The sequence below is a fragment of the Euprymna scolopes genome, chromosome 21 (assembly GCF_053919585.1).
Source record: "Euprymna scolopes isolate OS-2025 chromosome 21, ASM5391958v1, whole genome shotgun sequence".
Taxonomy (NCBI): Eukaryota; Metazoa; Mollusca; class Cephalopoda; order Sepiida; family Sepiolidae; genus Euprymna; species Euprymna scolopes.
The window spans coordinates 62,357,296-62,383,681 of record NC_136502.1 but is presented as its reverse complement, the minus strand read 5'-3'; the positions used below and the strand labels follow the sequence as shown (position 1 = coordinate 62,383,681).

General features: G+C 33.4%; 1 protein-coding gene across 2 annotated transcripts in view; it reads right to left on the bottom strand.

Moving 5' to 3' along the window:
* LOC145242414 (mitochondrial sodium/calcium exchanger protein-like) overlaps window positions 1-26,386 on the bottom strand; it is a 166,975-nt gene that overhangs the window by 49,622 nt on the left and 90,967 nt on the right. For both annotated transcript variants that reach the window (XM_080105450.1, XM_080105449.1), the window contains exons 3-7: window positions 12,132-12,287; window positions 11,007-11,059; window positions 6,045-6,102; window positions 5,063-5,174; window positions 4,457-4,624 (exon numbers count right to left, since the gene is read on the bottom strand). In XM_080105450.1, the coding sequence (XP_079961576.1) occupies window positions 4,457-4,624; window positions 5,063-5,174; window positions 6,045-6,102; window positions 11,007-11,059; window positions 12,132-12,287 (547 nt within the window). The remainder of the gene's footprint in view (window positions 1-4,456; window positions 4,625-5,062; window positions 5,175-6,044; window positions 6,103-11,006; window positions 11,060-12,131; window positions 12,288-26,386) is intronic.

Below are 26,386 nucleotides of genomic sequence, written 5' to 3'. Positions count from 1 at the left end.
AAACTTGTGCTACCGGCTGCGTCTGTAAGAGAATCCAAGCTAATTACTGTGGTGGACATTGAAGTCACCAAATACATACAGTTGTGCCCTAGTATTGAGGGAGAGTGCTGTATCTATGCTGTCAGAGACTTGATTTCAGTCCTGGGTCGAGGGAGAGTGGTAGAAAAAAATATAAGTAGCTAATGTTATATTGCATGTTAAGTCTAAAACACAAAGGCCTGGTAATCTGATTCTAGTTTTGTTTCTTTAGTAAAGGGGAGGGTGTTTCTTTAGTAAAGGGGAGGGTGTTTCTTTAGTAAAGGGGAGGGTGTTTCGGACATAGACTAAGTCTGTGCATATGTCTGTCTGAGTCTTTGCGGCAAAGAGGGAGATAACCAGGCATGTTAAAGTAGTTGGGTGATGGAGGAGTGTAGATTAGTTTCACTCAGTTCTAAGATATCTGGGGTGTTTACTAGGAGAAAGGATTCAACATCTAGATTAGTTCTAAGCCCATGGATATTCGTGAATGCAAGCCTCAAGAGAGGTGGCAGATTGGTTTTGTTTGAGTCTAAGCCTGGTTTAATTTTAATTTTTAATTGAACCGTCATTTTATTTTATATAAATGTTTTAGTTTTAGGGTGAGAGGTGCTGAACAAAGTGGTTGGGCAAAATACTAAACATGCAACACAAGTCAGCCGACTTATCTACAGGATTGTGGCCTTGGGAAAGCCCAAGGGAGATGGGTGCAGGTTCCCTTTCCATGTGTGACATGGCCCTACAATCATCCAGATAAACGGATGGTGGAGCAGCCGCTCCAAGCGTTATCAAACAATCAGGAAGCCTGTACTATCAGTCAGAAACAGCAGCCAGAAACCGTCAATGCGGTACCCTCAAGCCATCAGATAAAAATCAGCTCAATCGAATTGTATATACGGCACTCAAGCACCCCCAAAGTGCCCAGTTTTAGAGGATGGGATATGGTGGGAGTGGGGAAAACGGCGTTCATTGCCCTAGTCAGAAAACAAGGTCGACCATTAGGTGTTTCTGTAGAGTCCCTGTGATCACACCTCTGCTCCCGGCTAATAGGAAAAGGAGTATGAAAGCCAACCGATACTCCTTAAGCAGCAAGTTTGCAAGCCGGTAATTTGTTAGAGTCACCAGCTCTAGGAAGGTCATCATCCAAGACCGAGGATTAGCTTCAGAGTTTTCTTTCTAGACTGATGGTTTAACAGCAGTATTTTGTCAGAAATTTGGAATGATTTACTGTAATAAGAAAACATTCAGACTAGTCATTGAGATTTAATAATTATTATAGTCTGGTGCAATCTGGTTGTTATGAATAGTATATTCAAGTAATCGAGTTTGTCAACAAGGTTTTTGATGTTCCTTTGGTATCTTCTCCATTAGTAATGCCAAAAGAAAGTAAATGGGTATCATTTTCCACATAACAGCATTTACGATTGTTCAGACTAATCAGGATCTGATAAGAGACTGGAGATTCAGAGTACTTTGTTATGCATCCACTATTTTGGCAATGTTAGGCATAGGATAGGCATCAAGTTTTGTAAATGCTTATTGTATTGCTATAATCAACTATTCTTTTCTTGTGGTTTTCATTGGTCATTCCTAATAGTTGAGCTCACTAAGAAAACATGAAGGGCTTTATGTCTTAATATTCTGTTTCCTCTATTAGTTTAGTATCAGCAATCGTATAGCAATGTAATTTAATAGGCATCGTTTTAAGGTTTGAGAAGAGTGGCGGAAAAAGGCTATTTTTTTTTAACAGCTCCAATAATAAATTCAGCCAGTGAGCATTTAATTAAAATTAAACTTTGTATTTTTTGCAAGATACCTTTTCCTATAATTATGTCAAGAAATCTTGAATTACTTCCACTGTCTGATTTTAGCATGTGTAGAATCTGCTACCCCCCCCCCCACTGATATAAAGAAATTTAATTCTAACGAAAATCTCTACACTGTCGAATCGACCATGGCATTAATATATCTATTTTAAATTTCATTGTGTTCAAAATTCTGCAAAGAAGAGTCAGGTTTATAAAGGTTCAGCAGTAACTGAAGCTTTGAATATCTTTCACATCACTGTTGGGTGCCAGACATACTAACATAATATCTGAATACATAGAAACACAAAAGGGTTAAATATTTTTTTTCTGTATAGCAGCTACATGGACAGTTTACTTGTGGTGGCAGTCATTGTATTGCTACCATTTTCATAGCATTCTAGGCGTTTTACTGCTTATTCTAGTGATCTAGTCATAGCGTATGTTTCTTGGAAAGCGAGTGAGGATTTTTAGAATAAACTTTGGTGAACAGAAGGTGATGCCACAGAAACGTTCCGTATATATTTCATAATTTTCCATGGTAGTGATGACTTGGAAGTTGCACGATTTAACAAAAACTTCCAATTGGAGTATAAACACATTGATAGTTTGGATAGGTTGCTGTAACTAATGTATTCTGTATATTAAGTTCAGTTTTATACAAGTAGCATCTAGTGCTTTCATAGCACTAGAGTAGCCATTGGCGTCGCTTGTGTCATATTCTGCTGCAAATATAGCGTTGATTAATGTGACAAAGTTTAGAAGTATTTCTTATCTCATGATTAATAATTGCACTAAGATAATTTTAGAAAGTTTTCAATATTTGCAATGCCTTTCCGAGTGCGGAGTTAATGGTTGTATGTCAAATCTCTCTGCTATTCTGTCCATATTTTTTCTTTCAACTTAGTTAATAAAAATTACTGTTAAAAAAGAAAAAAAAAGTCACTTAAAAAGGTATTCACCAAAAGTTCAATACATGGTTTATATATTTGTTTATAAATTTACTCACGATTGTTAGATTCAACTTAATAGAAAAGTGGAAAGGATGTTAAAAGTATAACCAATTCTTTTTCAATTTTAAATATTTAATTAGATTTTTTTGCTTTTGTTCTATTTTTTAAGTTACTTTAATATCCTTGCAATGTCTACATTTCCGCAAATGTAAAAATAAGGGGGGGGGGGTTATATTACACAAGTAAATACTAATTTTCCAAATGTTTTCTTTGTAAAATATTTTTTGTGAATTTACATTAGTCATTGACAAAATGTTATTTTAATTTTTCATAATTCGTCCACTGTAGGAACTATTCTGTACCTTCCCTCTATCAATAAAGCTTTGTTTTTATAAAGATTTGGCTAGTTATTGTGACTGTCACTATAACAGGTATGTAGTAAAGGTTTTTACATGAAAATATAAATTTGTAAGTTAACACCCTCAGCTAAATTACTTCAAAAATAAGATTTTTTTTAAACACCTGGCAAATAGAAAAAAAAAAAAAAAAAAATTGTTATAATTCAGAGTGGGACAACTTTCATATATAAATTTAACAGAATCTCTTTCAATTAGTAATTGTAACTTAGGGATGTTCACTGAATATTTTTACAACTAACCCTAACCCAACTAACCCTAAGACTGATAAGATCATAAAACCATGCATCGTTGCTTAAGTAGAAAAAAGATAAATGCACAGAATTCATCTCTAGTAAAAATAAAATTTTCGGTTAACTAAAATGCTAGAATGTCTCAGAAATCATTTCACATTAAATTTGCGAAACTAACCTCCACTATTCTAAAATAATTTTTTTTAAGAGTGAGATTTAGCTTAGGGTGTTAATTTACTAATGAAGTTCTAAAGCGAAAAAATCCATTTTCTACAAAGAAAACAATTCAAATTTCACAGTACATTAAAATATAAGTTTAAATATGAAAAAATATAAATGTAATTATAATCTATAATATACGTTTTAAATTTCTTTGAGCTATCAATGTAACCATAGCAATTTTCACCGTCTTTTACAGTACTCCATGTACTTCGTGCTATTCAATGGTAAAATTTAACTTGTGAACTATAAACAATTTCAATAATCAAGAATATATAAATTAAGAGAATAACAAAATTTAAGTTGTGAATTTGAAATAATTTCAATGATAACCAAGAATCATTTTATTAGTTGATTTTATTGCATTTTATCTCCATTCACTTTTTATATCTTGATATTTTTTTAGACCTAGTTTATAGATATGAAACTACAAAATCTATAGCAGCAATGCCAAAGTGTTCTCAGAGATAGGAAATCTTTAAATTCAATACCTAATTCAACTGATGTTCAAAGTTTAGTTTTGTCCACATTAGAGGTTTGTTAATGCTGAGGATACCAAACAAAAGTCTATCATGAAAAAAAAAAAAAAAAATGACAAAAGCCCAGCAGCATAAAATAAGTTTACATTTTTTATAATGTAATTATCAATGATGTTAGTATTTGACAAAAATGTATTGATTTTTTAGAATCTTTCAAGTCAACAGCATTATTTTAAAATGTTACCTTGTGAATTTATGTAAACTTCGTTTTTGTTTTCATAAGTAAAAAACATTTGTACTTTATGGTCTAGATTTTAGTTTTATAAGCATATTTACCAATTGCTTCAAATTGAGAGATGGATCGCTTCCACAGAAGACAAAAAGACCAAAATACTGCTGCCAAATAAAATATGAGATCTCTTAGAAGCGGCCGTTCCATGAGGTGGAAAGGTTTAATGATGGCAATACTCCCTGCAACCACAGAAGATACAAACATACCAGCACCTGCAAAAAAAAAAAAAAAAAAAAAAAAAAAAAAAATTAGAGATGCAAAATCAAAACCAAGTTTCTTAAATTCCTTAAGCTATGAAATGCTTATTCCAGCATCACAATGCTAGAGGAATGATTTCCGAAGTATTCAATGTTTATTTGGTCGACCTGCTTGGATCGAAATACCCAATCTATATAGGGCTTTAACCAATCTGAAACGAGCTCCTCTTGGACTTAGGCATATCTTATCTATACACATGATTGCACATGTGCTGTCCCAAGTCACAGACCAAAATTTATTTATACCAAATATTGCAGAAGAGGGTAGTAAACTTCAGAAATTTCAGGTGTGGCATTTTTTTTTTTGTAAGGTGGGTTTATAATCACCTTGTAATAATAACACCTAAAAATCATTACATTTTGTCCTTGCTACAAATTCAATGTAACACTTACCAAATAAAGCACCAAAAGCCAAGCTATCATTTCCATTATTCGACCGGGTTACAGCTGCAATGGCTGAGAAGATATCAGGAGCACCATTTCCAAATGCCAAAAATGTGACACCCTGATTTTTTTTAAGGAAGAATATTTATTCCAATCAAAAATTAACTTTTCTAATCAAGTCGATTCTTGGGCATATTTTGCTGGTAAAATTCATGATTGAAATGTAATAAAAAATTGTTCATTTTTCATTTCAAAAGAAATGAAATGAAACATTTTATGACAAAAATAATCTGTTAGATGTAATTATTTTTTATCTACTTGACGACTTGAAGTCAAATGGGGGGGGGGGTAAGCAAACTGCACAATTTTAGTAACATTGTAGATTTACTATCACAGCATACCTTCAAATTTTTACAGTGATCTTTTTCAAATTATTTTATAACAAATGCAATTATTTTTGTAGTTACTTAATATCTTAAAATATTTATTTTCAATTTATACACCACTATGCGAGTTTCAAATGAAACTTAAACCCATAGAAATGACCTTTTCTGTTACTAACCAATCTTAGTCAAAATGGGCCTGTGAAGGATAGTAGCTAAGGAAGTGCTTCAACTCCAAATTAGGGCCTCACACAGAATGTAGTTTCAGGTTAAGCTCATGAAATATTCATACAGTTTTTCTGCACCTTATGTAAAATTGTGAAAACTAAATGAGAACATTAGTACAGAAATCAAATATGCATCCTCTAACACTAAAGTCAGGTACAAATAAAATTTCATGATACAATTAGTTATATCAATGTTACCTATTAGTTATAAAATGTGTATTCTTAATATCAAGTGACTAATTTTAGTTTTAAACATTTTTATATTGTAACAAAATCCTTAGGAATACATTTTAAGGTTATCTGATTTGAGGAAATTGTCAAAGCAGAAATCCTTGATATACTAAGTAACAAAATTCAAGACATGTTTATTCAAAAGGATACTGCAATATTTTGAGAAAGCCGCAAGGTTTTGCTTATCACAGTCAATGACGGACACAAGCTGAAAAATAAAATAAAAAGTAAATTCGAATTTAAAAAGTTGTCAATTTGTCATAATTTATTTTGTTCTATGTAGAAGGCACTGAGCAAGCATTGATTTTACAGATGAAAGGATTTTGGCACAACAGGTAGAAAATGCTTTGATAAATAAAATGGAGGGAGAAACTCAACTCTTTGCTGTATATGGAAGCATTGGATACACATAAGTGTAGAGGAAATTACTGGTAATAACCAGTTTGTATATAAGTTATCACAATTTTCATGGAAAGATCCCAACATTGGCAGCAACACTATGGGAAGCTGTTAAACCATGACTCAAGAAATCACAATTCGTTATAAAAAGGTAATTGCAAGGTTCCCACGATTGCCAAATTTATGAATTAGACAATTGAAAAACTGAAAAAATAACAAAGCTATTGAAGATGGGTTGGCTGATAAGACTTGAGTGCCGCCCAGAAACTATGGCAAACTGGCTCCAAATTTTCCAATTATTGAAGTGACTTTATTCTGCTCCCTAAAAAAAAAAAGCCAAGTCTGCAATAACTACATAGGGGTTTAGCCTAAATCAAATTTTTGCAATTATTCTCCTTAGACACTTCCAGCCGCAGATTGATGAACGCAGAAGGCTTAACCAATGTGGTCTTTGCCAGGGCAAGGATTGTACCAACCAAATTTTCATGTTATGCTAGGTATTGGAGCAATGCTGATGCTATCAAAAGTCAAACATTGTCTGACTTGTTGATTTTGCAGCTGCATTCAACTCCGATCATGAATGCCTGTGGGCGATTACGAAGCATGATGGGTTCCTACAAAACTGCTCAGCCTAATCAAAGCTTACTACGAACATACCAGAACCAATATCTGTTACCACACGGATTCTGATTTATTCAACATTCAGTTTAGCATTGACGGTTGCATTCTTTCAGTTCTTTTTAAGTCATTGATTGGATCTTAAAACAGGAACTAACTGGCGTCTCAAGTGTACGAATTTACACAGATCTAAACTTTGCTGACGACAACAGCAGCATTAGGCAAAACATACACAAGCATCCAAACTGCACTTAATGGTATCAGTGGCACAGCTTCAGATTAGTATGAAAATTGATACCTCAAAAAAGATTCTCAGCCAGAATCACTTTTACCCTTAACGGTAAAGTAATTGAAGAGGTTGACAACTTCAATATCTGTGCCACTTTCGCAGCCACGGCAGGGGAAGACAAAATCTCAATCGGCAGGAATTGCTCTGCTTTCCATTGGTTCTATAAGCAGTTTTGGTTATGAAAAGAAATTATAATTGGTTCTATAAGCAGTTTTGGTTATGAAAAGAAATCCAGCTAATAACAAAATGCCATATCATATCTTGTTCACACGATTCTTTAAGGATGTAAAGTCTGGCCCCTATGAATAGGTGATATTTAAAGTCTTTGATGTCATCTTTTCTGCAGTCTCAGGATTCGTATTACTAAGCGGATCAACATCAGAATCAATCTGAGGAAATACTGCTGATCAGGAGGCTCTGCTGGTTTGGACATGCCCTTCATCCACGAACTGGCCAAATTTACACGGTGCCAACACCGCTACCAAGATGGCACAAGAGTGGTGATCAATTGAAAACGTGGCTCACAATCATCAAATTGTGATTGCCCCTTACATCTTTGGTATGCGATGATGGAATTGCAAATGGCAAAGATATGTCAGACAGACTATTTTGATTCGTGATACGGTGAATTCACTTGAAGATGGTTACAACCCACTCTGGATTAATTTGCCATCACAAGTAAATGAGAACTTGTGTGAATTTGGATGGTAAATCCACACAAGTTCAAGTTTTTACATTGGGATACCATTAGAGCACAGGGAGGAGCAGGTAATTAGTGTGATTGAAAGAATGGATAGAACAATTTCTGCCATTACTAACCAGCAGAGCATTAATGTCAACTAAAGGTAAAGTCTATCAGCTATTTGTATGGTGTGATGCATAGAATTGAAACCTAACTAATAAGGATTGAAGACATGATTCTTTGATTATAGAATAGAAATGATATGGAGGTGTAATGAGAATCTTAATGACTTTTAGCACAAAGGAAGATTAAATGTGGATAGTATAGGGAATGTGTGCAGAATAGGAGACTAATGGCATGGGTTAGAGGTAGAACAATGGAGCAATTGGTGAGGGAAGGCCAAGGAAAATATGGAAGTGATAAAGATCGAATGGAGAAAAAGAGGAATAAAGATTTTTGCTAACGAGGAGTTTTAAAGTCAATTCTCAACAATTGTCAGCATGTAAAAAAAAAATGAACATTAAATTAAATATGATGACTGCTATATGTTATGCGTGTATCAAAGGAAAGAGAAAATGACAATGATAAAACATCGAAATAATTTGTCAAACAAATGTGGAATACAAAAAGTTGTACATAATACACAAGGGAAAACAGACAAGTACCAAGAAAAAAAAAAAAAAAAAAAAAAAAAAAAAAAAAAAAAAAAAAAAAATTGACCTCTACCATATTACTTAGCCAATTTCTGGTCTAAACATTTGAAATTTTACATAAAGCGTATTCAAAGATAAAGCAAGCTTTTTAATCAGTCCGAATCGAAAATTTGAGTTGCCAAGGGGTCAAAGTTCAAAAGATTTAACCTTTGCAGTCTCTAGCAAACTACTCAGCCAATTTTGGGTTTAAACATTTGAAATGTATACATAACGGGTATTCAGACATGCAGTAAGCATTTTAATCAGTTTTGGGGCGAAAGTTGAAAGATTTGACCGTTGCAGATTCTACCCAATTCCTCTGCCAATTTTGGATCTAAAGACTTAAAATTTTAGATGTAGGTAACTTGGACAGATAAAACTATTCTGATTTGAGATCAAAATAAATGTTAAGGGGTCAAAGTTAAAAAATTAACCTTTGCGGTCTCTACAAAATTACTCAGACAAATTTTGATCTAAACATTTGAAATCTTACATAAAATGTAAATTCCCATGTAAAGCAAGTTATGAACAGTACATAGGGCTTGAACAAAGCTGGGCTGAACTGCTAGTAATAGTAATACAAAATTAATAAAGTTTACTTCATTTCTTTTTTTAAAAAAAACAATTCAAATTTTGATTGAGGAAATCCAGCTCTGAAGAAAAAGGTTTCATCTCTGGGAATTTAATGTGGAAGTGAAGTGATTCAAGTTTTCTTCCACCCAACCAGAGATTGGAAAAGATGCACTTGCTGCAAACTATATCAAGTCTCAGAGCAACTAATGAATTTGCTGTTCTTGTTATTCTACTCCTTGAACCACAAATAGAAGGAAAGATTAAGCCCTGTATGACTTTAGAGATGAACAGTTGTTTCTGTCAACTCTAAGAATTCCATAGATATGATCCACGATTTGGTTTTTCAATAGATTTTAATAAGTTGAACTATAAGTGTCATTTAAATGTTTACGACAACCCTATTGCCACTGCTTTCTTAGTAAAAGAAAGAGCTATTATTATTATTATTATTATTATTATTATTATTATAGGTGATCTAATGTTGATGAGAATTTCATAACATCTTTTTTAGTTTTTACTAGATTTTGTCACTTAGAAAAAACAAAACAAAAAAAAAACTTGGAAATTTGAAATAGTGATGTACATACCATACCAAAGCAGCACTTACCTTAGGAGAGTTGAACAAGCCTCCTTTGAAGGAGGAAGTTACAGAGGAATATCAAATTCACAAGGGATCCCCTGTTGTCTGCATATCCTGATCAAGGGTACTGGTACTAATGAAGTGCAACATTGCTTAACTTGTGTAATCTAATGAGAACTGTTGTGTCGACGTGCTTATGCCTTTCAAGTACTAATAATTAGAAGTAGATTTGGATCATGACTTGAATAGAAGTTGTTGATATTGATTTATTACACCTAAACGCTGCCATTCTGGTGTCATTTCTCCTGCACCAAACCAAACATTTTAAGTTCAATTTGGATGGTCTCACAATGCACACTTATAGATTGTCTTTGATAATTAAGTAACTATTCATTTTTACTTGATTTTCCTTTAAAACAAGTCAAATTTTTATAAAATTTTACCTGAAAGATGCAACTTTTCTTAAGTGACCGTTTGATGCAGAGGAGGCAGTCTATGGTTGTAAGCTTGTAAATTTGAAATGATGTCATAATTCAAGGTCACCATTTTTTATTTTAATATTTTATGGGCCAGATTTCATTCATCTTCCGATGAAATTTAACAGGTCATTTTTTTGATATTGTGTTATAGCATATCAACCAACAAAGTTAATTTATGCTCAAACTACATAGGACTGAATTTTTTGTAGATTTTGTTACAATACTTGTTCTTCCCAAATGCTCACACCAGGATAAATGTCACTTTAGCAATATAACGTGTCAGTTTTTCTTTTTTAAAAAGTACATATTCAGAGCAATAGAAACAAGATAACCAAAATATAGAAAAAAGAAATTAAATGCATAGTTCTGCAGGTGCAGGATTTGCAACAGACACTGAACAAGGATATTTAAATAATTCGGTTTTGATGAAGAAATCCCTCAGAAGAATAGCTCAATAATCAGTTAAATTCCAGAAGAAAAGTCAAAATTTGTTCCCTCTCCCAATCACAAGTAGCAATTACATGGCAGAATACAGTTATTCTTTTTTAAAAAATGCTAGACATCTGAAAATAAATAATTTTGTATACAATGAATTAAATCAACTATTTAATTCATTGTATACAAGAAAAACTGACAAAAATCAAATATGGATTTTGTAGGAAGAAAACTTCCTAAAGAAATGGTAAAGAGACTAACTTTAGTTTTTTATAAAACTTCAGTTTGGAAAAGAAAACTTAGGTCGGAAACTGGTTTATTCAACCGTGGAGAAAGCATTGAAAGATTTAAATTATAATACTTACAAGTCATCAGCAATTACCGAGAGCCCTATAAACAAGAACAACCACCACAGGATCTAAAAAAAAAAAAAAATAAAATAAAAAAATGATATTAACTAGTTAATATATCTGTCGTTGTCCTCCTGGTATGGGTTAGGGTTTTAAAGGAAAAAAATTCAAATTACACTACAAGTCATATCCTATTTCAGGCTACACAACTTCCATTTAATGCTCACTTACCAAGATACGGAATAGAAATTGAATTTTGCCAGCACAAACATTGCGTTGGTTTAGCTTGCATAGTGTAAATAACTAAGCAAGTTGCTTCTATGGATTGTCTTGGTTTCAGAATTTTTGAGATGAGAATTGATAATTTGTATTATTTAAACTAGTGTTTTCAACTTGGATGCAATTCTCCCAATGATTTGGCCGAAGTAACCTCCCACCTTCTCCAGATGCATCTTGTTTGAGAGTAAGAGACAAAGCACGAAAGTAAAATTCAATTTTAGCAAGTCTTATGGAGGTTGAAGATTCAATTTTAGCAAGTCTTATGGAGGTTGAAGATTCAATTTTAGCAAGTCTTATGGAGGTTGAAGATTCAATTGTCAGTGCAAGAGATACCAAAAAGAATTACGAATTAAGACTGATCATGGCTGATGGAACAAAAGCAAGCTATCTATTGGATTAAATAAAAGGTTCTGTTTGAAATTCTGCACAGATTACCAAGTTAGACAAGAAACACCTAAAGATCAGAAGTTACATCAGCTGAAACATAATATCCAAGATGAAGTCATTTAATTAATCAAAATAAAAATTTAGTCATTTCTTAGAAGCAGCAAATAGTAATTTACATAAAGAAAAATGGATTGTGGGATGCTTATGGTTACTGTACTTGTAACTCATCTATGAACATCTGTCAAAAATAGGCTCTGAGCATTCCACAGAAAAGAGGTGCTCAGAGCCAACTCAATAGTCTCCTGGTGTACTACAACATTGATAGTATCAACAGTTGAGGTCCTGTGGTGGAATCAGTCACTCAATCTGGTTTAGAAAGATTTAAAATTTTTCATTCAATTTTCAGACTGGGTGCATAGTTTTTATTTTTTCAAATATGATCAGGAGCCAAAAGGAAAAAAACTGTATACAAACCAGAATAAGGATTCCAGCTTTGTGGAAAGGCAGGCAATAACAGTATAAGAAAAACGTATAAGAGAAGAATCCATTTTCAGCACTGCAGTCAGAGGTGTTTTGAACAAATGAACATTGGCCATGTGCTGTCAGGTTCAAATGATTAAGAAATCGACACTAAAAAGAAAGGAAAAGTACAAATATCTTAGAGGAAATGTTTTAAAACATTTATAAAAAAAACAAATTGGAGAAATTTGGTTTTTAATTTAGATTTGTTTTTCACTTTTTGAAACTTAATTTTCTTCATTTACTGCAATAAAATAAATTCAAAGTGTCCTGCCTCGAGACTATACTCTGTAAGAGTGTTTGCAAGAGTATGGTGAAGCAAGGGTTGTGTAATCCTAAAACCACACCTAACAATCTATTAAACTGAGAGTTGATCAACATTTGTTTCACCTTTTCACTGTATACTTTCATACCAAATAACATGCTAAAATATATTTTAGTTCTAGGATAGAATGGTGTTAAAATTTTAATTGCCCTAATACCTCATAATTAACTGAATCAGTCACTCATCCCAATATGGTAATTATAATAATTGAAGTGTGGCTCAAAGTTTAATTACATCTTGTATATAAAGTCAAGTGAACTTTCTCATTTCATTGATCATTAAAATTTTTCACAAATAGCTGCATATGCAAATATGTTTTTACAGTCATTGTTAGTCTTCAATGATCTTAGCATTTTTCATCCAGATAGTAATTTCACTCAGATCTACTACTCTCACCACCTTACAGAGGTTTTATTCATGAATTGTGATTTTTTTTTTTTTTTTTTTTTTTTTTTTTTTTTTTACACACATGCTATTATCAGTTACTGTACAGTTTTCAATTCAGCTGGAATGCTCACTTAGAATTTCTTTGGAGTTTTGCTAGATAATCCAAAGACTTTGTATTTTCTGTCTATGCATAATTGTACTATTTTTTCATAAAATATTTAATGTGCATAGCTCAGTGGTCAAAGAGTTGCCAACTGGTATGTTCAGAATTTGTTCCTGCCTGTAGACTAGTTTTTATGCCGTGATACAGTTTGCTTATATTTTTCCTAATTGGAGATAAATCCCATCCACATGTGTAATTTGAAACAAATATGCTTCAACAGCGTTAAAATGTCAAAGGTCAGTTGGTCTGGAAACATTTTCATAGTTTCTTCACACATTGATTTAACGATTTTTAGACGGTTCAAAGTTTTAACACAAGTTTGTTCACCTGGTCTGAATGTAACCCATTATCTTATACAAGATCACCCCCTTCGGCAACAATTATACATTCTTTCAGAAAATATGTGTTCCTTTCATTGGTTTCATTCATTTTTTTTTCAGCTAAAAAACTTATTTAAAAGGGTCAAAGGTATTTTTACTCACCACATCTACCATCACCTTGTTATACTGAGGTTTTATTTCAAAAGGTAATTACTGAGAGTAATCAATTACACAAGATTATACAATCTACAAGTTTGTTTTTTTCTTCAATTATTTTACATTAAGTTTTCAATATGAATCATCTTCAGCAAAAAAGTTGAGATCCTCATTAGATATTTGAATTGGAAGCTTGCAGCTGCATTACAAATTTTTTGTTGACTTTATAGTTTAGATGAGCGTCAGAAAATGGCATCCCAAATTACATTGCATTTAATTTTTTTATTAATTACCTATGTACAGTTATTTATAGTTTTAGAATGTAAATAAGCTAACTAGTATTTTAAAAAATGTAAATATTTGTGTTGTTGGCCAAAAGTTGTCTAAATTCAGACAGAGGGCAGTTTTTCTTTTAATACTAGTAAATTGAAGTAGAATTTGACATGCATAGCAAGTTTACATAAGAGTTGTAAAACCAATGTAGTTTAGTTCCTTTTTATTGGAGGAATTGCATTCTCCCATAGAATGCACCGATTTATAACATTTAATATACAGTAATTAAAGTTTTCATGACAAAAATTTATAAATTGTGCAAGATTCCATTTCATTTGTGAAAGTCCGGTCATAATGGAAATCCCCCACCTCACATACAAACTGCAATTATGTTGCAAGATATATGCAGTCTTTTTCATGGTGCAGAAAAGTATTTCTTTGGTTTGGTCATGCTGAAAAAATATGAGTTTTTATATTAGACGTATAACAGTGGGGGTCAGCTTGCGGCAGAAACTGAAAGAAAGCATAGGAAATGATAATGTATTTAAGAAAAAGAGAAAGGCCTGGCTAGATATCAGTTTGGAGTCAAATTCTAAATTTGCAATTTGTATGTAAAACAGATGTTAAAGCAACTAGCAGGAGAAAGACATGAAATGTTGAAAATTATACCTGGTAAGATGGTAAGTGGTTAGATTTTTATTTAAGAGTAATTTTTTTTTTTTTTAATTATATTTTCACCCCAAATAAGGCGCATTGCCGCTTTGGTGTAGGGGGCTACTATCAGGGGCAGCAACTACTGGGGCACTATGTTGGGATTTGGGCAGCAAGATGTCGGTTCACGTTGCACTTGAACTTCTGCATGTCAGTAGAGTTAGGGAAGCAGGAACCTGGAATGGAATTCCAGAGTCTAGCGGTTCTGGGGAAGAAACTACTGGAGTAGAAAGATCTTTTACATCTAGGGATCTCTACTGTGTGGGGGTGGGATTTAGCTGCCTGTCGGGTTTGTCGAGAGTGTCTATGTCATGGGGGCACAAGTGTCTGCAGTTCGTCAGAGCATTCACCATTAAAATACTTGTAGAACAGAGAGGGATGCAACGTTTCGTCGATGGGACAGAGGCTGAGGCTTAGATGCCAGTTCAGGGCCTATCAGATTAGCGACTCTTTTGAACCTTGTCTAGGAGAGAGAGAGACTAGTAGCAGATGCACCAGCCCAAATGTGACAACAATACTCCATACATGGGTGAATGGTGGCCTTATAGAGGTACAGGATACTTTCAGGTGTCAGTAGTTTTCTAGCACGGTAGAGAGAGCCTACCTTTTTCGCAGCGGCCCTGGCAATGTTTTCAATATAACTGTTCCAACTCATGTTTCCTGTGAACATTAGGCCAAGCAGTTTGAAAGATGTACTCTCGGACAGGGAGTCACTGGCCATTGCTATTGGTGGCAGAGAAGGTTTCTTGTAATTATTAAAGAAAACCAGTTTAGTCTTGGCAGCATTGAATGTGACCATCCATTTATGTCCCCATTCCACTACAGATTGGAGGTCATCCTCTAGTGTTTTTGCCATTTCTTTAGATATGTGTTCATTTGTTTTCCTGTCATGCCTGTTATAGAGTGTAGTGTCAGCAGCATATATACCCATCTCAGGCAGTTTTGTCGGGGAGGTCATTAATGAATATTAGGAACAATAGAGGTCCAAGGATAGACCCCTGAGGCACTCCCGCATTTATATCACACTGTTTAGATGTACGACCGTAGAGGACAACCTGGATTTTTCTCTTATCTAAGGATTTAATTATGTTAAGTATTCTACCAGTGATACCGTATGATTTAATTTTCCCAAGGAGACCCTTGTGCCATACCCTGTCAAAAGCCTTAGATATATCTAGAGCTACTGCTCTGCCCTCCCCGCTTTGTCCAGTGAATGGTATATACGTTCAGAGATTACAGTGAGGATGTCAGCTGTGGAACGGGCTTGTCTAAATCCATATTGTTTGTCAGTCAGAAGTTTAGCATCTGTAAGGTGCCGGACTAGAGCATGGTTAATTATGGTAAATATTTTGGCGAAAAGTGGGAGGAGGCTAATGGGGCGATAATTTGATGGGCCAGTTCTTTCGTCAGAATTCTTGAATATTGGTACCACAGAAGCAGTTTTTCAACAGCCTGGAAAGCATGATTCATTAAGGCATTTGTTGTAGAGTTTAGAGAGAACTGGAGCTACTTCGGCTAAGCACTTTTTTTAATAGCACAGCTGGGATGAGATCAGGTCCACATGCTTTTGAAGTGTCAAGGTTTTTAATGATAGCGTGTACCTGAGTAGGGCTGATTTTTAGATCAGCTAGCGTGGCGTCTGTCCGCAAAGGAAAGTCAGGCAGGGGGTGGTTGGTAGGGTCCAGTGTGGAGTTCGAGGTAAATCGGCTTGCACGCATATTAGCCTTGTCGGTTGCTGAGCAAACAACCTCGTGATTGTTGGTTAGCGGGGGAATTGTTAATTGCCCATTATTTACTACACTATTGTAGATTTTCCAGAAGTCACGATTTCCTAATTTTTGTGCTTCAATGCGTTTTTTTAGTGGTTTCAGTAAATTCTCTCTTAGCTGTCACTATTTCTTTCTTAACATTACTTCTAGCTTCTATATACTTCTGTTTGTTTGAACTGGACTTATGTCGGTTAAATCTGCGGTATGCATGCTGCCTTTGAGCAATGGCAGTTGCGCAAGTTGAAGTAAACCATTGCGGAGAGTGGGGCTTGCTATAAAATTTCCGCATGGGAACATGTGCTTCCATTGCTGTTTTGAACCATTCAGTGGTCTCATTTGCGCACTGTTCAGCAGGAAGAGAAAAAAATATTTCCCCATGGGGCATCTCTAATAAGATCTGATGGCTTCCCAGTCAGCCTTTTTATAATATCTCGTTTCTTCAGTTTTGGGTCTAGAATTTAGGTTGATTTCTACCATTATCACTGCATGGTCATATGTTCCCGAGTCGGCTGTCAGCATTTGTACAATCCTCGGGAACTGTAGTCAGAAACAGATCTAGAAGTGATGCTTGTTGTTCTTGCTGGTCAGGGAAATGGGTTGGAAACGTAACCATTTGTGATAGGGAGTGAGATATAGCAAAACTGTGTTGTGCTGCCCGCTGCATCTGTGCAAGTAGAGAATCCAAGCCAGTTTTTGTGATGAACATTAAAGTCACCAAATTTAATGGCAATTCCTCAAAACTAGGCATGAAGCCACTCTATATAAAGTGTGATGAGCAGGTGTGGAAGAAAACGCTCAAGAATTGTATGCGTATGTTCAAGTCGGACCTACCATTACCAACTTAGAAATTGAGTTGGTCCAAAAGCTTAAGTCATTCTGTGAGTAATTCACAAGATTACTCTGGTAACACGTCATGGAGTCATTGTGTTTGGGATTATGTTGAATCATTGAAGGTGTCGAATAGACAGCTGTTCAGGAAGATCAAATTACAGATAAGTTTCTGCAAGTTATCAAAAACTCTTAAATGGGACAGATTCATCAGCCCAAATATGACACGAGTACTCCATACAAGGTCTGAGAGTAGATTTGAAGAGAGAATAGTCTCCAGTGTGAAAGTTAGGACCAATAGCAGGAACCAACTTTGAGAAGCAGAAAATTAGAGAGTTCTAATGTATGAACTCCCATGAAAAATTTGATTAAAATAAATAAAAGACAAAGAAGTTTCAGAAGATTTCTCAAGAACAGTGTCATTATTTATCCTATTGCGTTAGATTTCAATATTCAACACTAAATAAAAATGAACAAAATAGGAAACAAGGACCCTGACCGACTTTACTGGAGAGAGGGAAAAAAAAAAAAAAAAAACCTTTCCCTCGACACTGGTTTGGCCTTCACACATTGGCTCTAAACAAATATCAGATGAAAACATTTTTTAAACCAAACTTATTGCTGTACATGTATATTTTTAAATGATAAAATTGAGTTATTATATTGTGACAAAACTTTAAACTTTGGCTTGCTTTTTATGTATTTATTTATTTTTTTTTTTTTTTTACATAAGTTATATTTATTCATAAATAAGATTTTTTATAGAGTATGTTCACATATTTCCATAACTTTTTACAAAACATTTTGTGGAGAAGAGGATCTTCCCTACATTAAAAACCAATAAAACAATTGAGAATGCTGATTCTCCTGTCAGCGGTCAGTTAAGGATTACTCAAGCAAGATTTGAAAATTACAATGATCTTTATAATTTAAGACGAAGCATAGTAATCATAATGTACAAATCTTTATAACTTATTTTCAATATTAATTTTGCTATTTACTTACCTCCCTACAAGGGCAAAAAATTAAAAGTTATAAAAACTTTTCTAAATAAAATGTATTTTATTGATTATCAGGATGCTGGTCTTTTCAGCAGTCAAGATGTTAAAGTGAAGGTCAAACCAGTGTCAAGGGAAAGGCGTCTTTCTTCGCAGTGAAGTCAAGTCAGTTAAGGTCCTTATTCCTTACTTCGTCCATAAAAATTATTCTGAAGTATCGACCACTTTAAAATCACAGCCAGCAGCTTCACTATTGAGTTTAGGCAAGTGGCATCATCAATAGGACACCATACCAGCCAGTTTCCAGGTCTTTATATCCTTGACCAATAACACTGAAATAGCGATGCTCCTCCATATTGGACTTGCCATTATTTGATGGATGCTGATTTGTTGCAAGTTTTTTTTGGTGATCTTTTGTTCTATTCAGTTATATAGTCTTGATATTTTTCCTCAGACATCAAAATATTGGACTTGAAATATTTTTTTAATACAGCTAGGATCATCTCAACCAAAGTCAGACCCTGCCTAATGTATCCTTTTTCTTACCTTTTTCCATGCCTAGTTAAATAAAATTAAGATAAAAAAAATTACCACCCATTTTACGGGTCCCATTCCACTAGGGACCAAATGTCATTTTCTAAAGATCCTGCCATTGCCATGCATACATTCCTCCACCATGCCTATTGCATTGTATGGATTTTTGACAAAAAAAAAAAAAAAAAAAAAAAAAATCAGACACCTTACTATAATCAGTTGCTTCTAATCTAATGTGGTAATATTCCAGTTCATCCTTTTATATTATCTTCTCCACTTCCTGTTAGCTCCATTATAATTTCTTTCCTCCAATATTAAGATATTAGCCTCTGAAACTAACTCTGGGAGGGGATGGCGACTAGAGGCTTGCCCAAATCAATAGATTTTCCATGCTTTTCTCTTAACTTTATATTCAATCTTTGGTTTTTGCCCATTTATTACATTTTCTCTTATAGTCCTTAATTGAAAAATATAAATCTTACAGTAGAACCCCGGGATATGGTGGCCACAGGATACTTTTTTTCAGGTTACAATGTGGAATTTTTCCAGCCACAGTATTTTCTCCACATTATGGTGTTATTTATGTTATTTGATTACATGTGTATTATATACTGTACTGTATTTTTTGTTACTAATATGCACTGTATAAAATTTTGCTTAAGCCCCGCCATACGTCGCCATATCCTGGGTTCTACTGTACATAGAAGTGTAATATTGCCTTAGTAGGATGTATGTTCATATGGAGTGAGAGCAAATCATGTGACCACATGGTTTTGACTAATGCAGTAGTAATCAGTTGCTAAAAAACACTTGACCTATTATTGATATCTACTGCTAATGGAGATTTAGTCTGCTTGAACCCAGAGCTATTATTAATTGTACTCTTTCAATGCTCAATTTGAGGGGAGGAGATAGTGTTAGTATTTGTGTTATGAGAACATCCTTTTTCCCTCCTTCCATATCACATACATCAAGAGACTGTCAGACAACCAAATAAAAATACAAACTTGGTTTGGTCTACCTAATAGACTGAAACTTAGTGACTTGGTTAGTAAACTGGGCCAAATAGAGCCTAAAATAGATGCAGAATTTTTATTCAAAACTCAAATTCCAAAATTATATTTTAATATATTTTGTTTAAAATATATTTTAGAAGTCCTTAAGGAAAAACATTGATTAACTACTGAAATCTGATTAATGTTGTACTTAATATTTTTAAATTGCATTCAATGACATTTAATTCGAGATGGAAATTCTAAAAGAATGTCTAAATGAATCTATGGCCTGCTGATTTGATAATGGATTTCCTTTTTATATATTAATAAAATCTGACAAGATTAATGCATTACAGATAAAAAAAAAATTGTTTCACGCATGCATGCAATAATAAAATTAGTTTACAAAAAAAAAAAAAAAAAAAAAAAAATTTATATTCTTTAAACAAAAAAAAAAAAAAAAATGTGGATTCAACTTGTAATTATAATCCAACAATTCAATAGGTTTTGTGGCAAGAGATGAAAGCTTACCGGTTTCAACATCTGTCAGGTGGCCATTTGCTTTTCCTCTAAATTATGACTTTAGAGTTGGAACTAAATTTAAATTTGCATACATAAAATCGAAGAAACTCATAACAGAGTCATCTGAACAACTGAAGTTTTGGTAATTTTGTATCTGTATTACAATCATGTTTTTGGCCAAGATCAAAGTGTAGTATCTATTCTTCAGATGTGGCACTTCCATTTCTCGTTCTTTCAGTGGAGGAGAAATCCGTCACGACTGAGACAATTTTTATTTTTGTACCTTTTCACGTTAAAAACCGACCCTGGTGTTTAACTGCCGTGGGGAGGCATTGTAAATAGGTACAATCATGTGTGTGCAAGAGTTCAAAGTTTGGATCATTATTATAGCTTTATTTTAGCTACAAATTAGATAGGTTCTACTTTGCTATATTTAAAAGTTGTTTCTGGATAAGTTGTGACTGCTTGTTGGCAGAATTATTTTTAATTATAATTTAATAATTTTAAAATTACTAAAAAAGATGCTCCCCTCCCCTTGCTAACCACTTGACATAATTAGGTGAGAATCAAGAGTAAGTGGAGCAATTCCAGGAAATTCTTTGTAGTGGCCAATAAAAGAAACATTGGGTTTTCCTAAATCCATCTTTTTCTTTCATTTTATGCGGTAGATACCTGAAGGGGAAGGCACTTGGGCATTTACGTAGCAGAAGGGGATTCTACAATTTGTTTCTACATTATTCTCTACTTCATTAGCTTCACATGGTTAGTTCTGAGTAACTCTTTTTAAAAATAGAATTTAATACCAACATTTGAATGAAGCTCATTAAATATCCAGAAAAAATGTATCCATCTCAATTTATCAGCTCGACAAAGCAATAATCAAATGGATTTATCTTTATCACAAAAGCCTTTTATAAGCAGTCAAATTATCTTTTAAAAAAAGAATAAAATAAAAGCACCATATGTTGCATATATTCCATATGCTGAGCACAAGTATCTTCTGCTTTGGTTACATAAATTTTTTGTCAGCATGTAGGTCAAATAAAACCGAACGACGAGACAAATTTTTAAACGAGAATATGGCATATTCATTAATATTAATTTAAAAGTTATCTAAGAGCTCCTAATGAAAATTAATATGGTATTACTGGACGAAAGCTAAATATTAGATCCTTCTTAGACAAGAGGAAAATCCAGGTTTTCCTTGATGGATATACATCGAAACACCAAATATTAATGCAGGAGTGATTTAAGGGTTGATCCTTGGAATGCGTTTATTCCCAATATTCATAAACAACCTCCCTGATGACATGTCAGAGATGGGTATATTTACAGAGGATACAATGCTCTATAATAGAGTATTACGGGGGGGGGGTACAATGGCAGAATGCTTAGAAAAGGACATCAAGTCCATAGTGGAATGGGGCTGATAATGTTTAATACTGCTAAGACTAAGCTTCTTCCCTTAATAAAAAAAATCTCAACAAATAACACTACTTGAGCTCTTCCTTCAATCATTTTGGTTTAACATTCAAGGAAATAAGTGGAAGACAAAGATATTGTCAAGGCTGCTGCAAAGGTGGGTTCTGCTTATCATGCTAGAAAATTACTCTGAGTATCCTATATGTCTACAAAGCCACCATTTGCCCATGCTCCATGCCTGGGAAAATAGTGGCTTTGTAGACATATAGGATACTTTCATATTGTTTAGCATTACAAGCGTATGCTGTATTTTTGTGGACATCGGCAATATTACATACCTAATGTGCTTCACCAAGTCATATCTTTATTTGTGGGTCAATTTTTAAAAGAATTATATTGATGGAAAGAAATAATCATTCCAATAATGTTAGTTTATTTTTTTTTTATGTGGCCAATGTTTTTATGCTCCAAGTTAAAAATGAAAAAACATTAAAAAATGACAACAAAAAGGGAAAGTTTTTTCAATGTTTACATTTTATACGTTACGTTTGGATACACATGCGCGCGGTGAAATTTTACAGCCTATATAAGCATAGAAGTCCATCTCTACTAGACCTTGATTTATATTTTTACAACCACAGGAAGCAATGTTACAACGAAGCAAAGTTGATAAGATAAAATCGGTATATATCATCCATTTTCATATAGATATTATACATGAAAATAATTCTGAAACTATGTAAATATTTGATAATTATCAATTGTGCGGAAATTTCTTTAAAATGTTATCTTTTATAGAAATTCAAATCCACTTAACTATCTGCTGACTAATGAGTTTTGTTTGTATTCTTTTAAAAAGAAAATTTTTTCTGCTTTTGAAACAAAAGCAAAAAGATCAGATTCATTTTTTATTCAGAGTTTGTCAATTTAAAAAAAATTTAAGTTTTTCAAATTTGATTTCCAAACAATGCTATTGTTGTTTTTAACGCTTTTAATACAATGTACTAAGTACATGCATTTCTGCTATCATGCTATTTATACCTTACATGAATTGTTTTTTAGTAGTAAAAAAAAATTATATATATAACAAATAAAAGGTACTTGTGCACTTTATGCTACCATGCAGAAATAAGATTTAGAAACTCATTCGTAACATGGTGTAGGAAAGGTGTTTTTTTTTTTAACTATTCTGTACTTTCACTTAAATAAAAACGCTATTGTGAAACCTGAATTTATTTTTAACTCATTGTCAAGACCATTTTTTTTCGAATCTGAATACAAACCCATTTTTTTAACTGAGGATATCTAAATAATTAGGCAGTTCGATAAAGAATTTCATAGTGATGCATTTTGTAAATTTTTACTTTGTTTCCACCTTAATATTTTCTTTAAAATGACTACCTTTTCAGGTTTTCGGGTATGCTGAAAACGAATATCTCATTTAAATTCTCCGCAAATAAGTAGCTTTCCAGATATCAAGCAATGCCATTTCTTACGTTATTGCTGGTGGCCATTTTGGTATGTGTGTTTGTGCATAGTTTCTCGGGGTTGTGTTTGCGTGCTTGCGCATACCAGGATGGCCATCAGCAATAATATAAAAGACATTTGTTAATATCCGGAAAACTATTTGCAGAAAATGCGATATTCGTTTTCAGCATAACCTAAAAACCTATAAAAGTAATCATTTTAAATGTTAAAGTCGAAACAAGGTAAAAAATTACCATCTTATTTCTTTGTTGAATTTTCAGTAAAACAGAATAGAAATGACAAAAATTACTATCAACTGGTGAATAAGTTGTTGCTTTTTAGGATTCCTGATATCCTGGTATTGTGAAAGTTACAGAAATGAATATACTTTCAAATGAATTAGTAAATAATAACATGCATTATATATTTTTAGAGTTTTAAGCAAATCTATATATCTATAAAAGTGAATGTGTCTGTCTGTGTGTGTCTGTCTGTGTACATTTCCCTACGCAATAACTGTCAATTTTTAGTCTATAGACTCGAAATTTGAAATACCGGGTACTGAGATTTGGGAAAAATCGATGTGACGGGTGTCAGCCAGAAATTTGGCTGTTAAGGGGTCAAATTTCAACGATTTGACCTTCAAGAACTCTACCAAACTCCTCCGACAATTTTGGGTCTAGACACTTGAAATTTTAGATATAGGTTCCTTGAATCTGGATCTAACTTAATAAAGTGATTTGAGCCCGAAACTAAATTTTAAGGGGTCATAATAGGGGTCAAATTAAAAAAAAAAACTTTACTCTTTTTTTTTTTGCTCAGCATACACCTCCAAACACCCGGGCAACGCCGGGCTGAAATGCTAGTAAAGTGATAAAAATGTGAACGTCATAAAACAGCATTTTCGGTAAGATTTTGTAACGACCTCCCCCCCCCCCCCCCCGGATTTCTAAACATTCGTACCGTGTTTCTGTTAAGAATATTTTAATGAAATTTGGAAATTAGCCAAAAGAGATGTCATTTGTAATAATTTCGAGTGTCCGCAATTCATTTGACCACTCGTTTTTTTTATTGTTAAAAAAGATTTCAAAATGATGAGTATTGAAAGTTTTGAAAAAAATTTCCTTCGGACACTCACTATTAAATAAAACAATCTTTTTACTAGGTTTATTCGTTAAAAAGATGATTGGACAGCGTTTTATCTAGTGGTACATAGCAATTTAAAAACATCTGAAAAAATCGTTATGAATTTGAATCAAGACTTCTGTAGTATTAGTGATAGTAGCACTGAGCAGCAGCGATAACATGGCGTAAACAGACATTTGTTTTTGTTGTTTATTTTTATTCCAAATCGTTTTGTTTTTTTTTAATTGAAAATCTGGTTATAAAAAATTCTTAGATGTTTAGTTAGAGCTATTTTGTTATCAACCATACAAATATTTTTAAAAATTGGGTAGTAGTAAATTTTAAAATATTTTAACAAGCGAAAATGTGAAATATGTTTTGGTTCACGTGTACGAACGGTCGGTACGGTACACACACTAATTTTCGCCCCTTAAATGTTTTCAGTGAATTATTATCGAATGGAAACTAATCTTCCCAATTATTAAAAAATATAATAAATAAAAATAAAATAAATATTTAAATATTTGTAGGAGGTGCTCAGTTAAAAAATAACAACGGTAGGAAAAGACATGAAATGTAATTAAAAATCAAAATAACATTAATTCAAAATTTTTAACAATTTTTCAGCTTCAGCAAAAAAGTTTGTTTTCTTTTTTATATTTAAATAGAATTTAAATACTTGATATTTTTCCAAACATCATGTTTTCTGTTAGAGGGACGTCACTTTAAATAACATTTTTGTGTGTCATAATTCTTGTAAAGTTTCACAATGGGTATCAAACAGTCAAACACCCTCTTAAAAAAGACTTAATTCTATGTCTAGTCCTAGGTACGAGTGGCAAGCCTCCTCCTAAAACCTTTAGCCTTAACAATAACGCTAAGTACAAGTGGCAGAGCTCCCATAAACAAACTTCTTGTGAGCTTATAAACGTAAAAAAAAAAATAAATAAATAAAAAATAAACGTTTAAAGAAAAGTGCACATGATTAATCCCCCCCCCAAAAAAAATAAATTGGTCAACTTTCCTAAAACGCTAGGATCGTCTTGAAATGGTGAATTATTTTACATTTATGTGAAACCAACCCCCACTCTAAATTCTAAAATTGTTTTTGTTTTGTTTCTATCAAGTCTTCAGGATGTTCACACAATTTTCCTTAGCCCTATCATTAACCCAAAGTCAGAGTGGCAACCTCCCTACCTTCTCATAATTGCACAAAGACCCTCTTAAAACCACACATAATCACCTTAAAAAAAAAAAAAAAAAAAAAAAAAAAACAGGATTTATCTATCATAGGAAAAGGGGGGGGTAACTGCCCTAAAACGCTCGAATGATTCAAAATGGGAAATGATTTTACATTAAATTCTAAAATAATTTTTGTTTATCTTTTAAAGTCTTTCAAGTTGTTCACATGCAATCTATAAATATAAAAGCGAAAATGTATGTTCGCTTTTCCTCGATGTCCACGAAAGGCTTCTTTCAAACAAGCGCTTGCTCGCTTCATAACTTTAAAACTTTATATCATCTAGAAATTGTAATATCTACAAATTATCCACGGAGCTCGCCTCTCTAATTTTATTCACTTTCAAACCTTAATTATTCCACATTTCCCGCATCGGCACGCGTTACATTCGCTTTTCGGTATAAAAAAAAAAGCGAAACTCGACTCTAATCACAGGCCGAAAGCCAGTTTGTTCAATGTCGACTTCGTCATATCGAGACGAGGGAGCGGGTTTTTAAAAACAAACAAACCCACTTATTCAAAACGGTCTCGCACAAAATAACTGCTGAATACCTATCGCCGTCACGTCAATCAAAAACGCGCACCTGTTTTTTTTTTAAAACCAGTTATTATTTTCCAACTGCGCGTCGTCAATGCTCCGGGTTTTTTTCACATACCCCGAAAAACACCCGGGCAACGCCGGGTACCCCTCGCTAGTTGTCTATAAAGGTAGAATCACATATTTTGGAGAGGTGGTCAGATGGGGAGGGGTAGCAGAAGGTATTAATCTACAATACCAAAGAAATATTGCAATATATTCATTTTTAAACAGTCCTAGATTTCGATTACAGTTTTTGGCACATAAAATGCATTACAACTAAACTTTGAGTTCTAACTTTTCGTTTAATGAATACATGGCATTTTTAAGCAACCGTAGCATATTTATGTGCATTTGCTGCAGATTATTTGGAAACCATTCACTTCTGGAGATTTTCA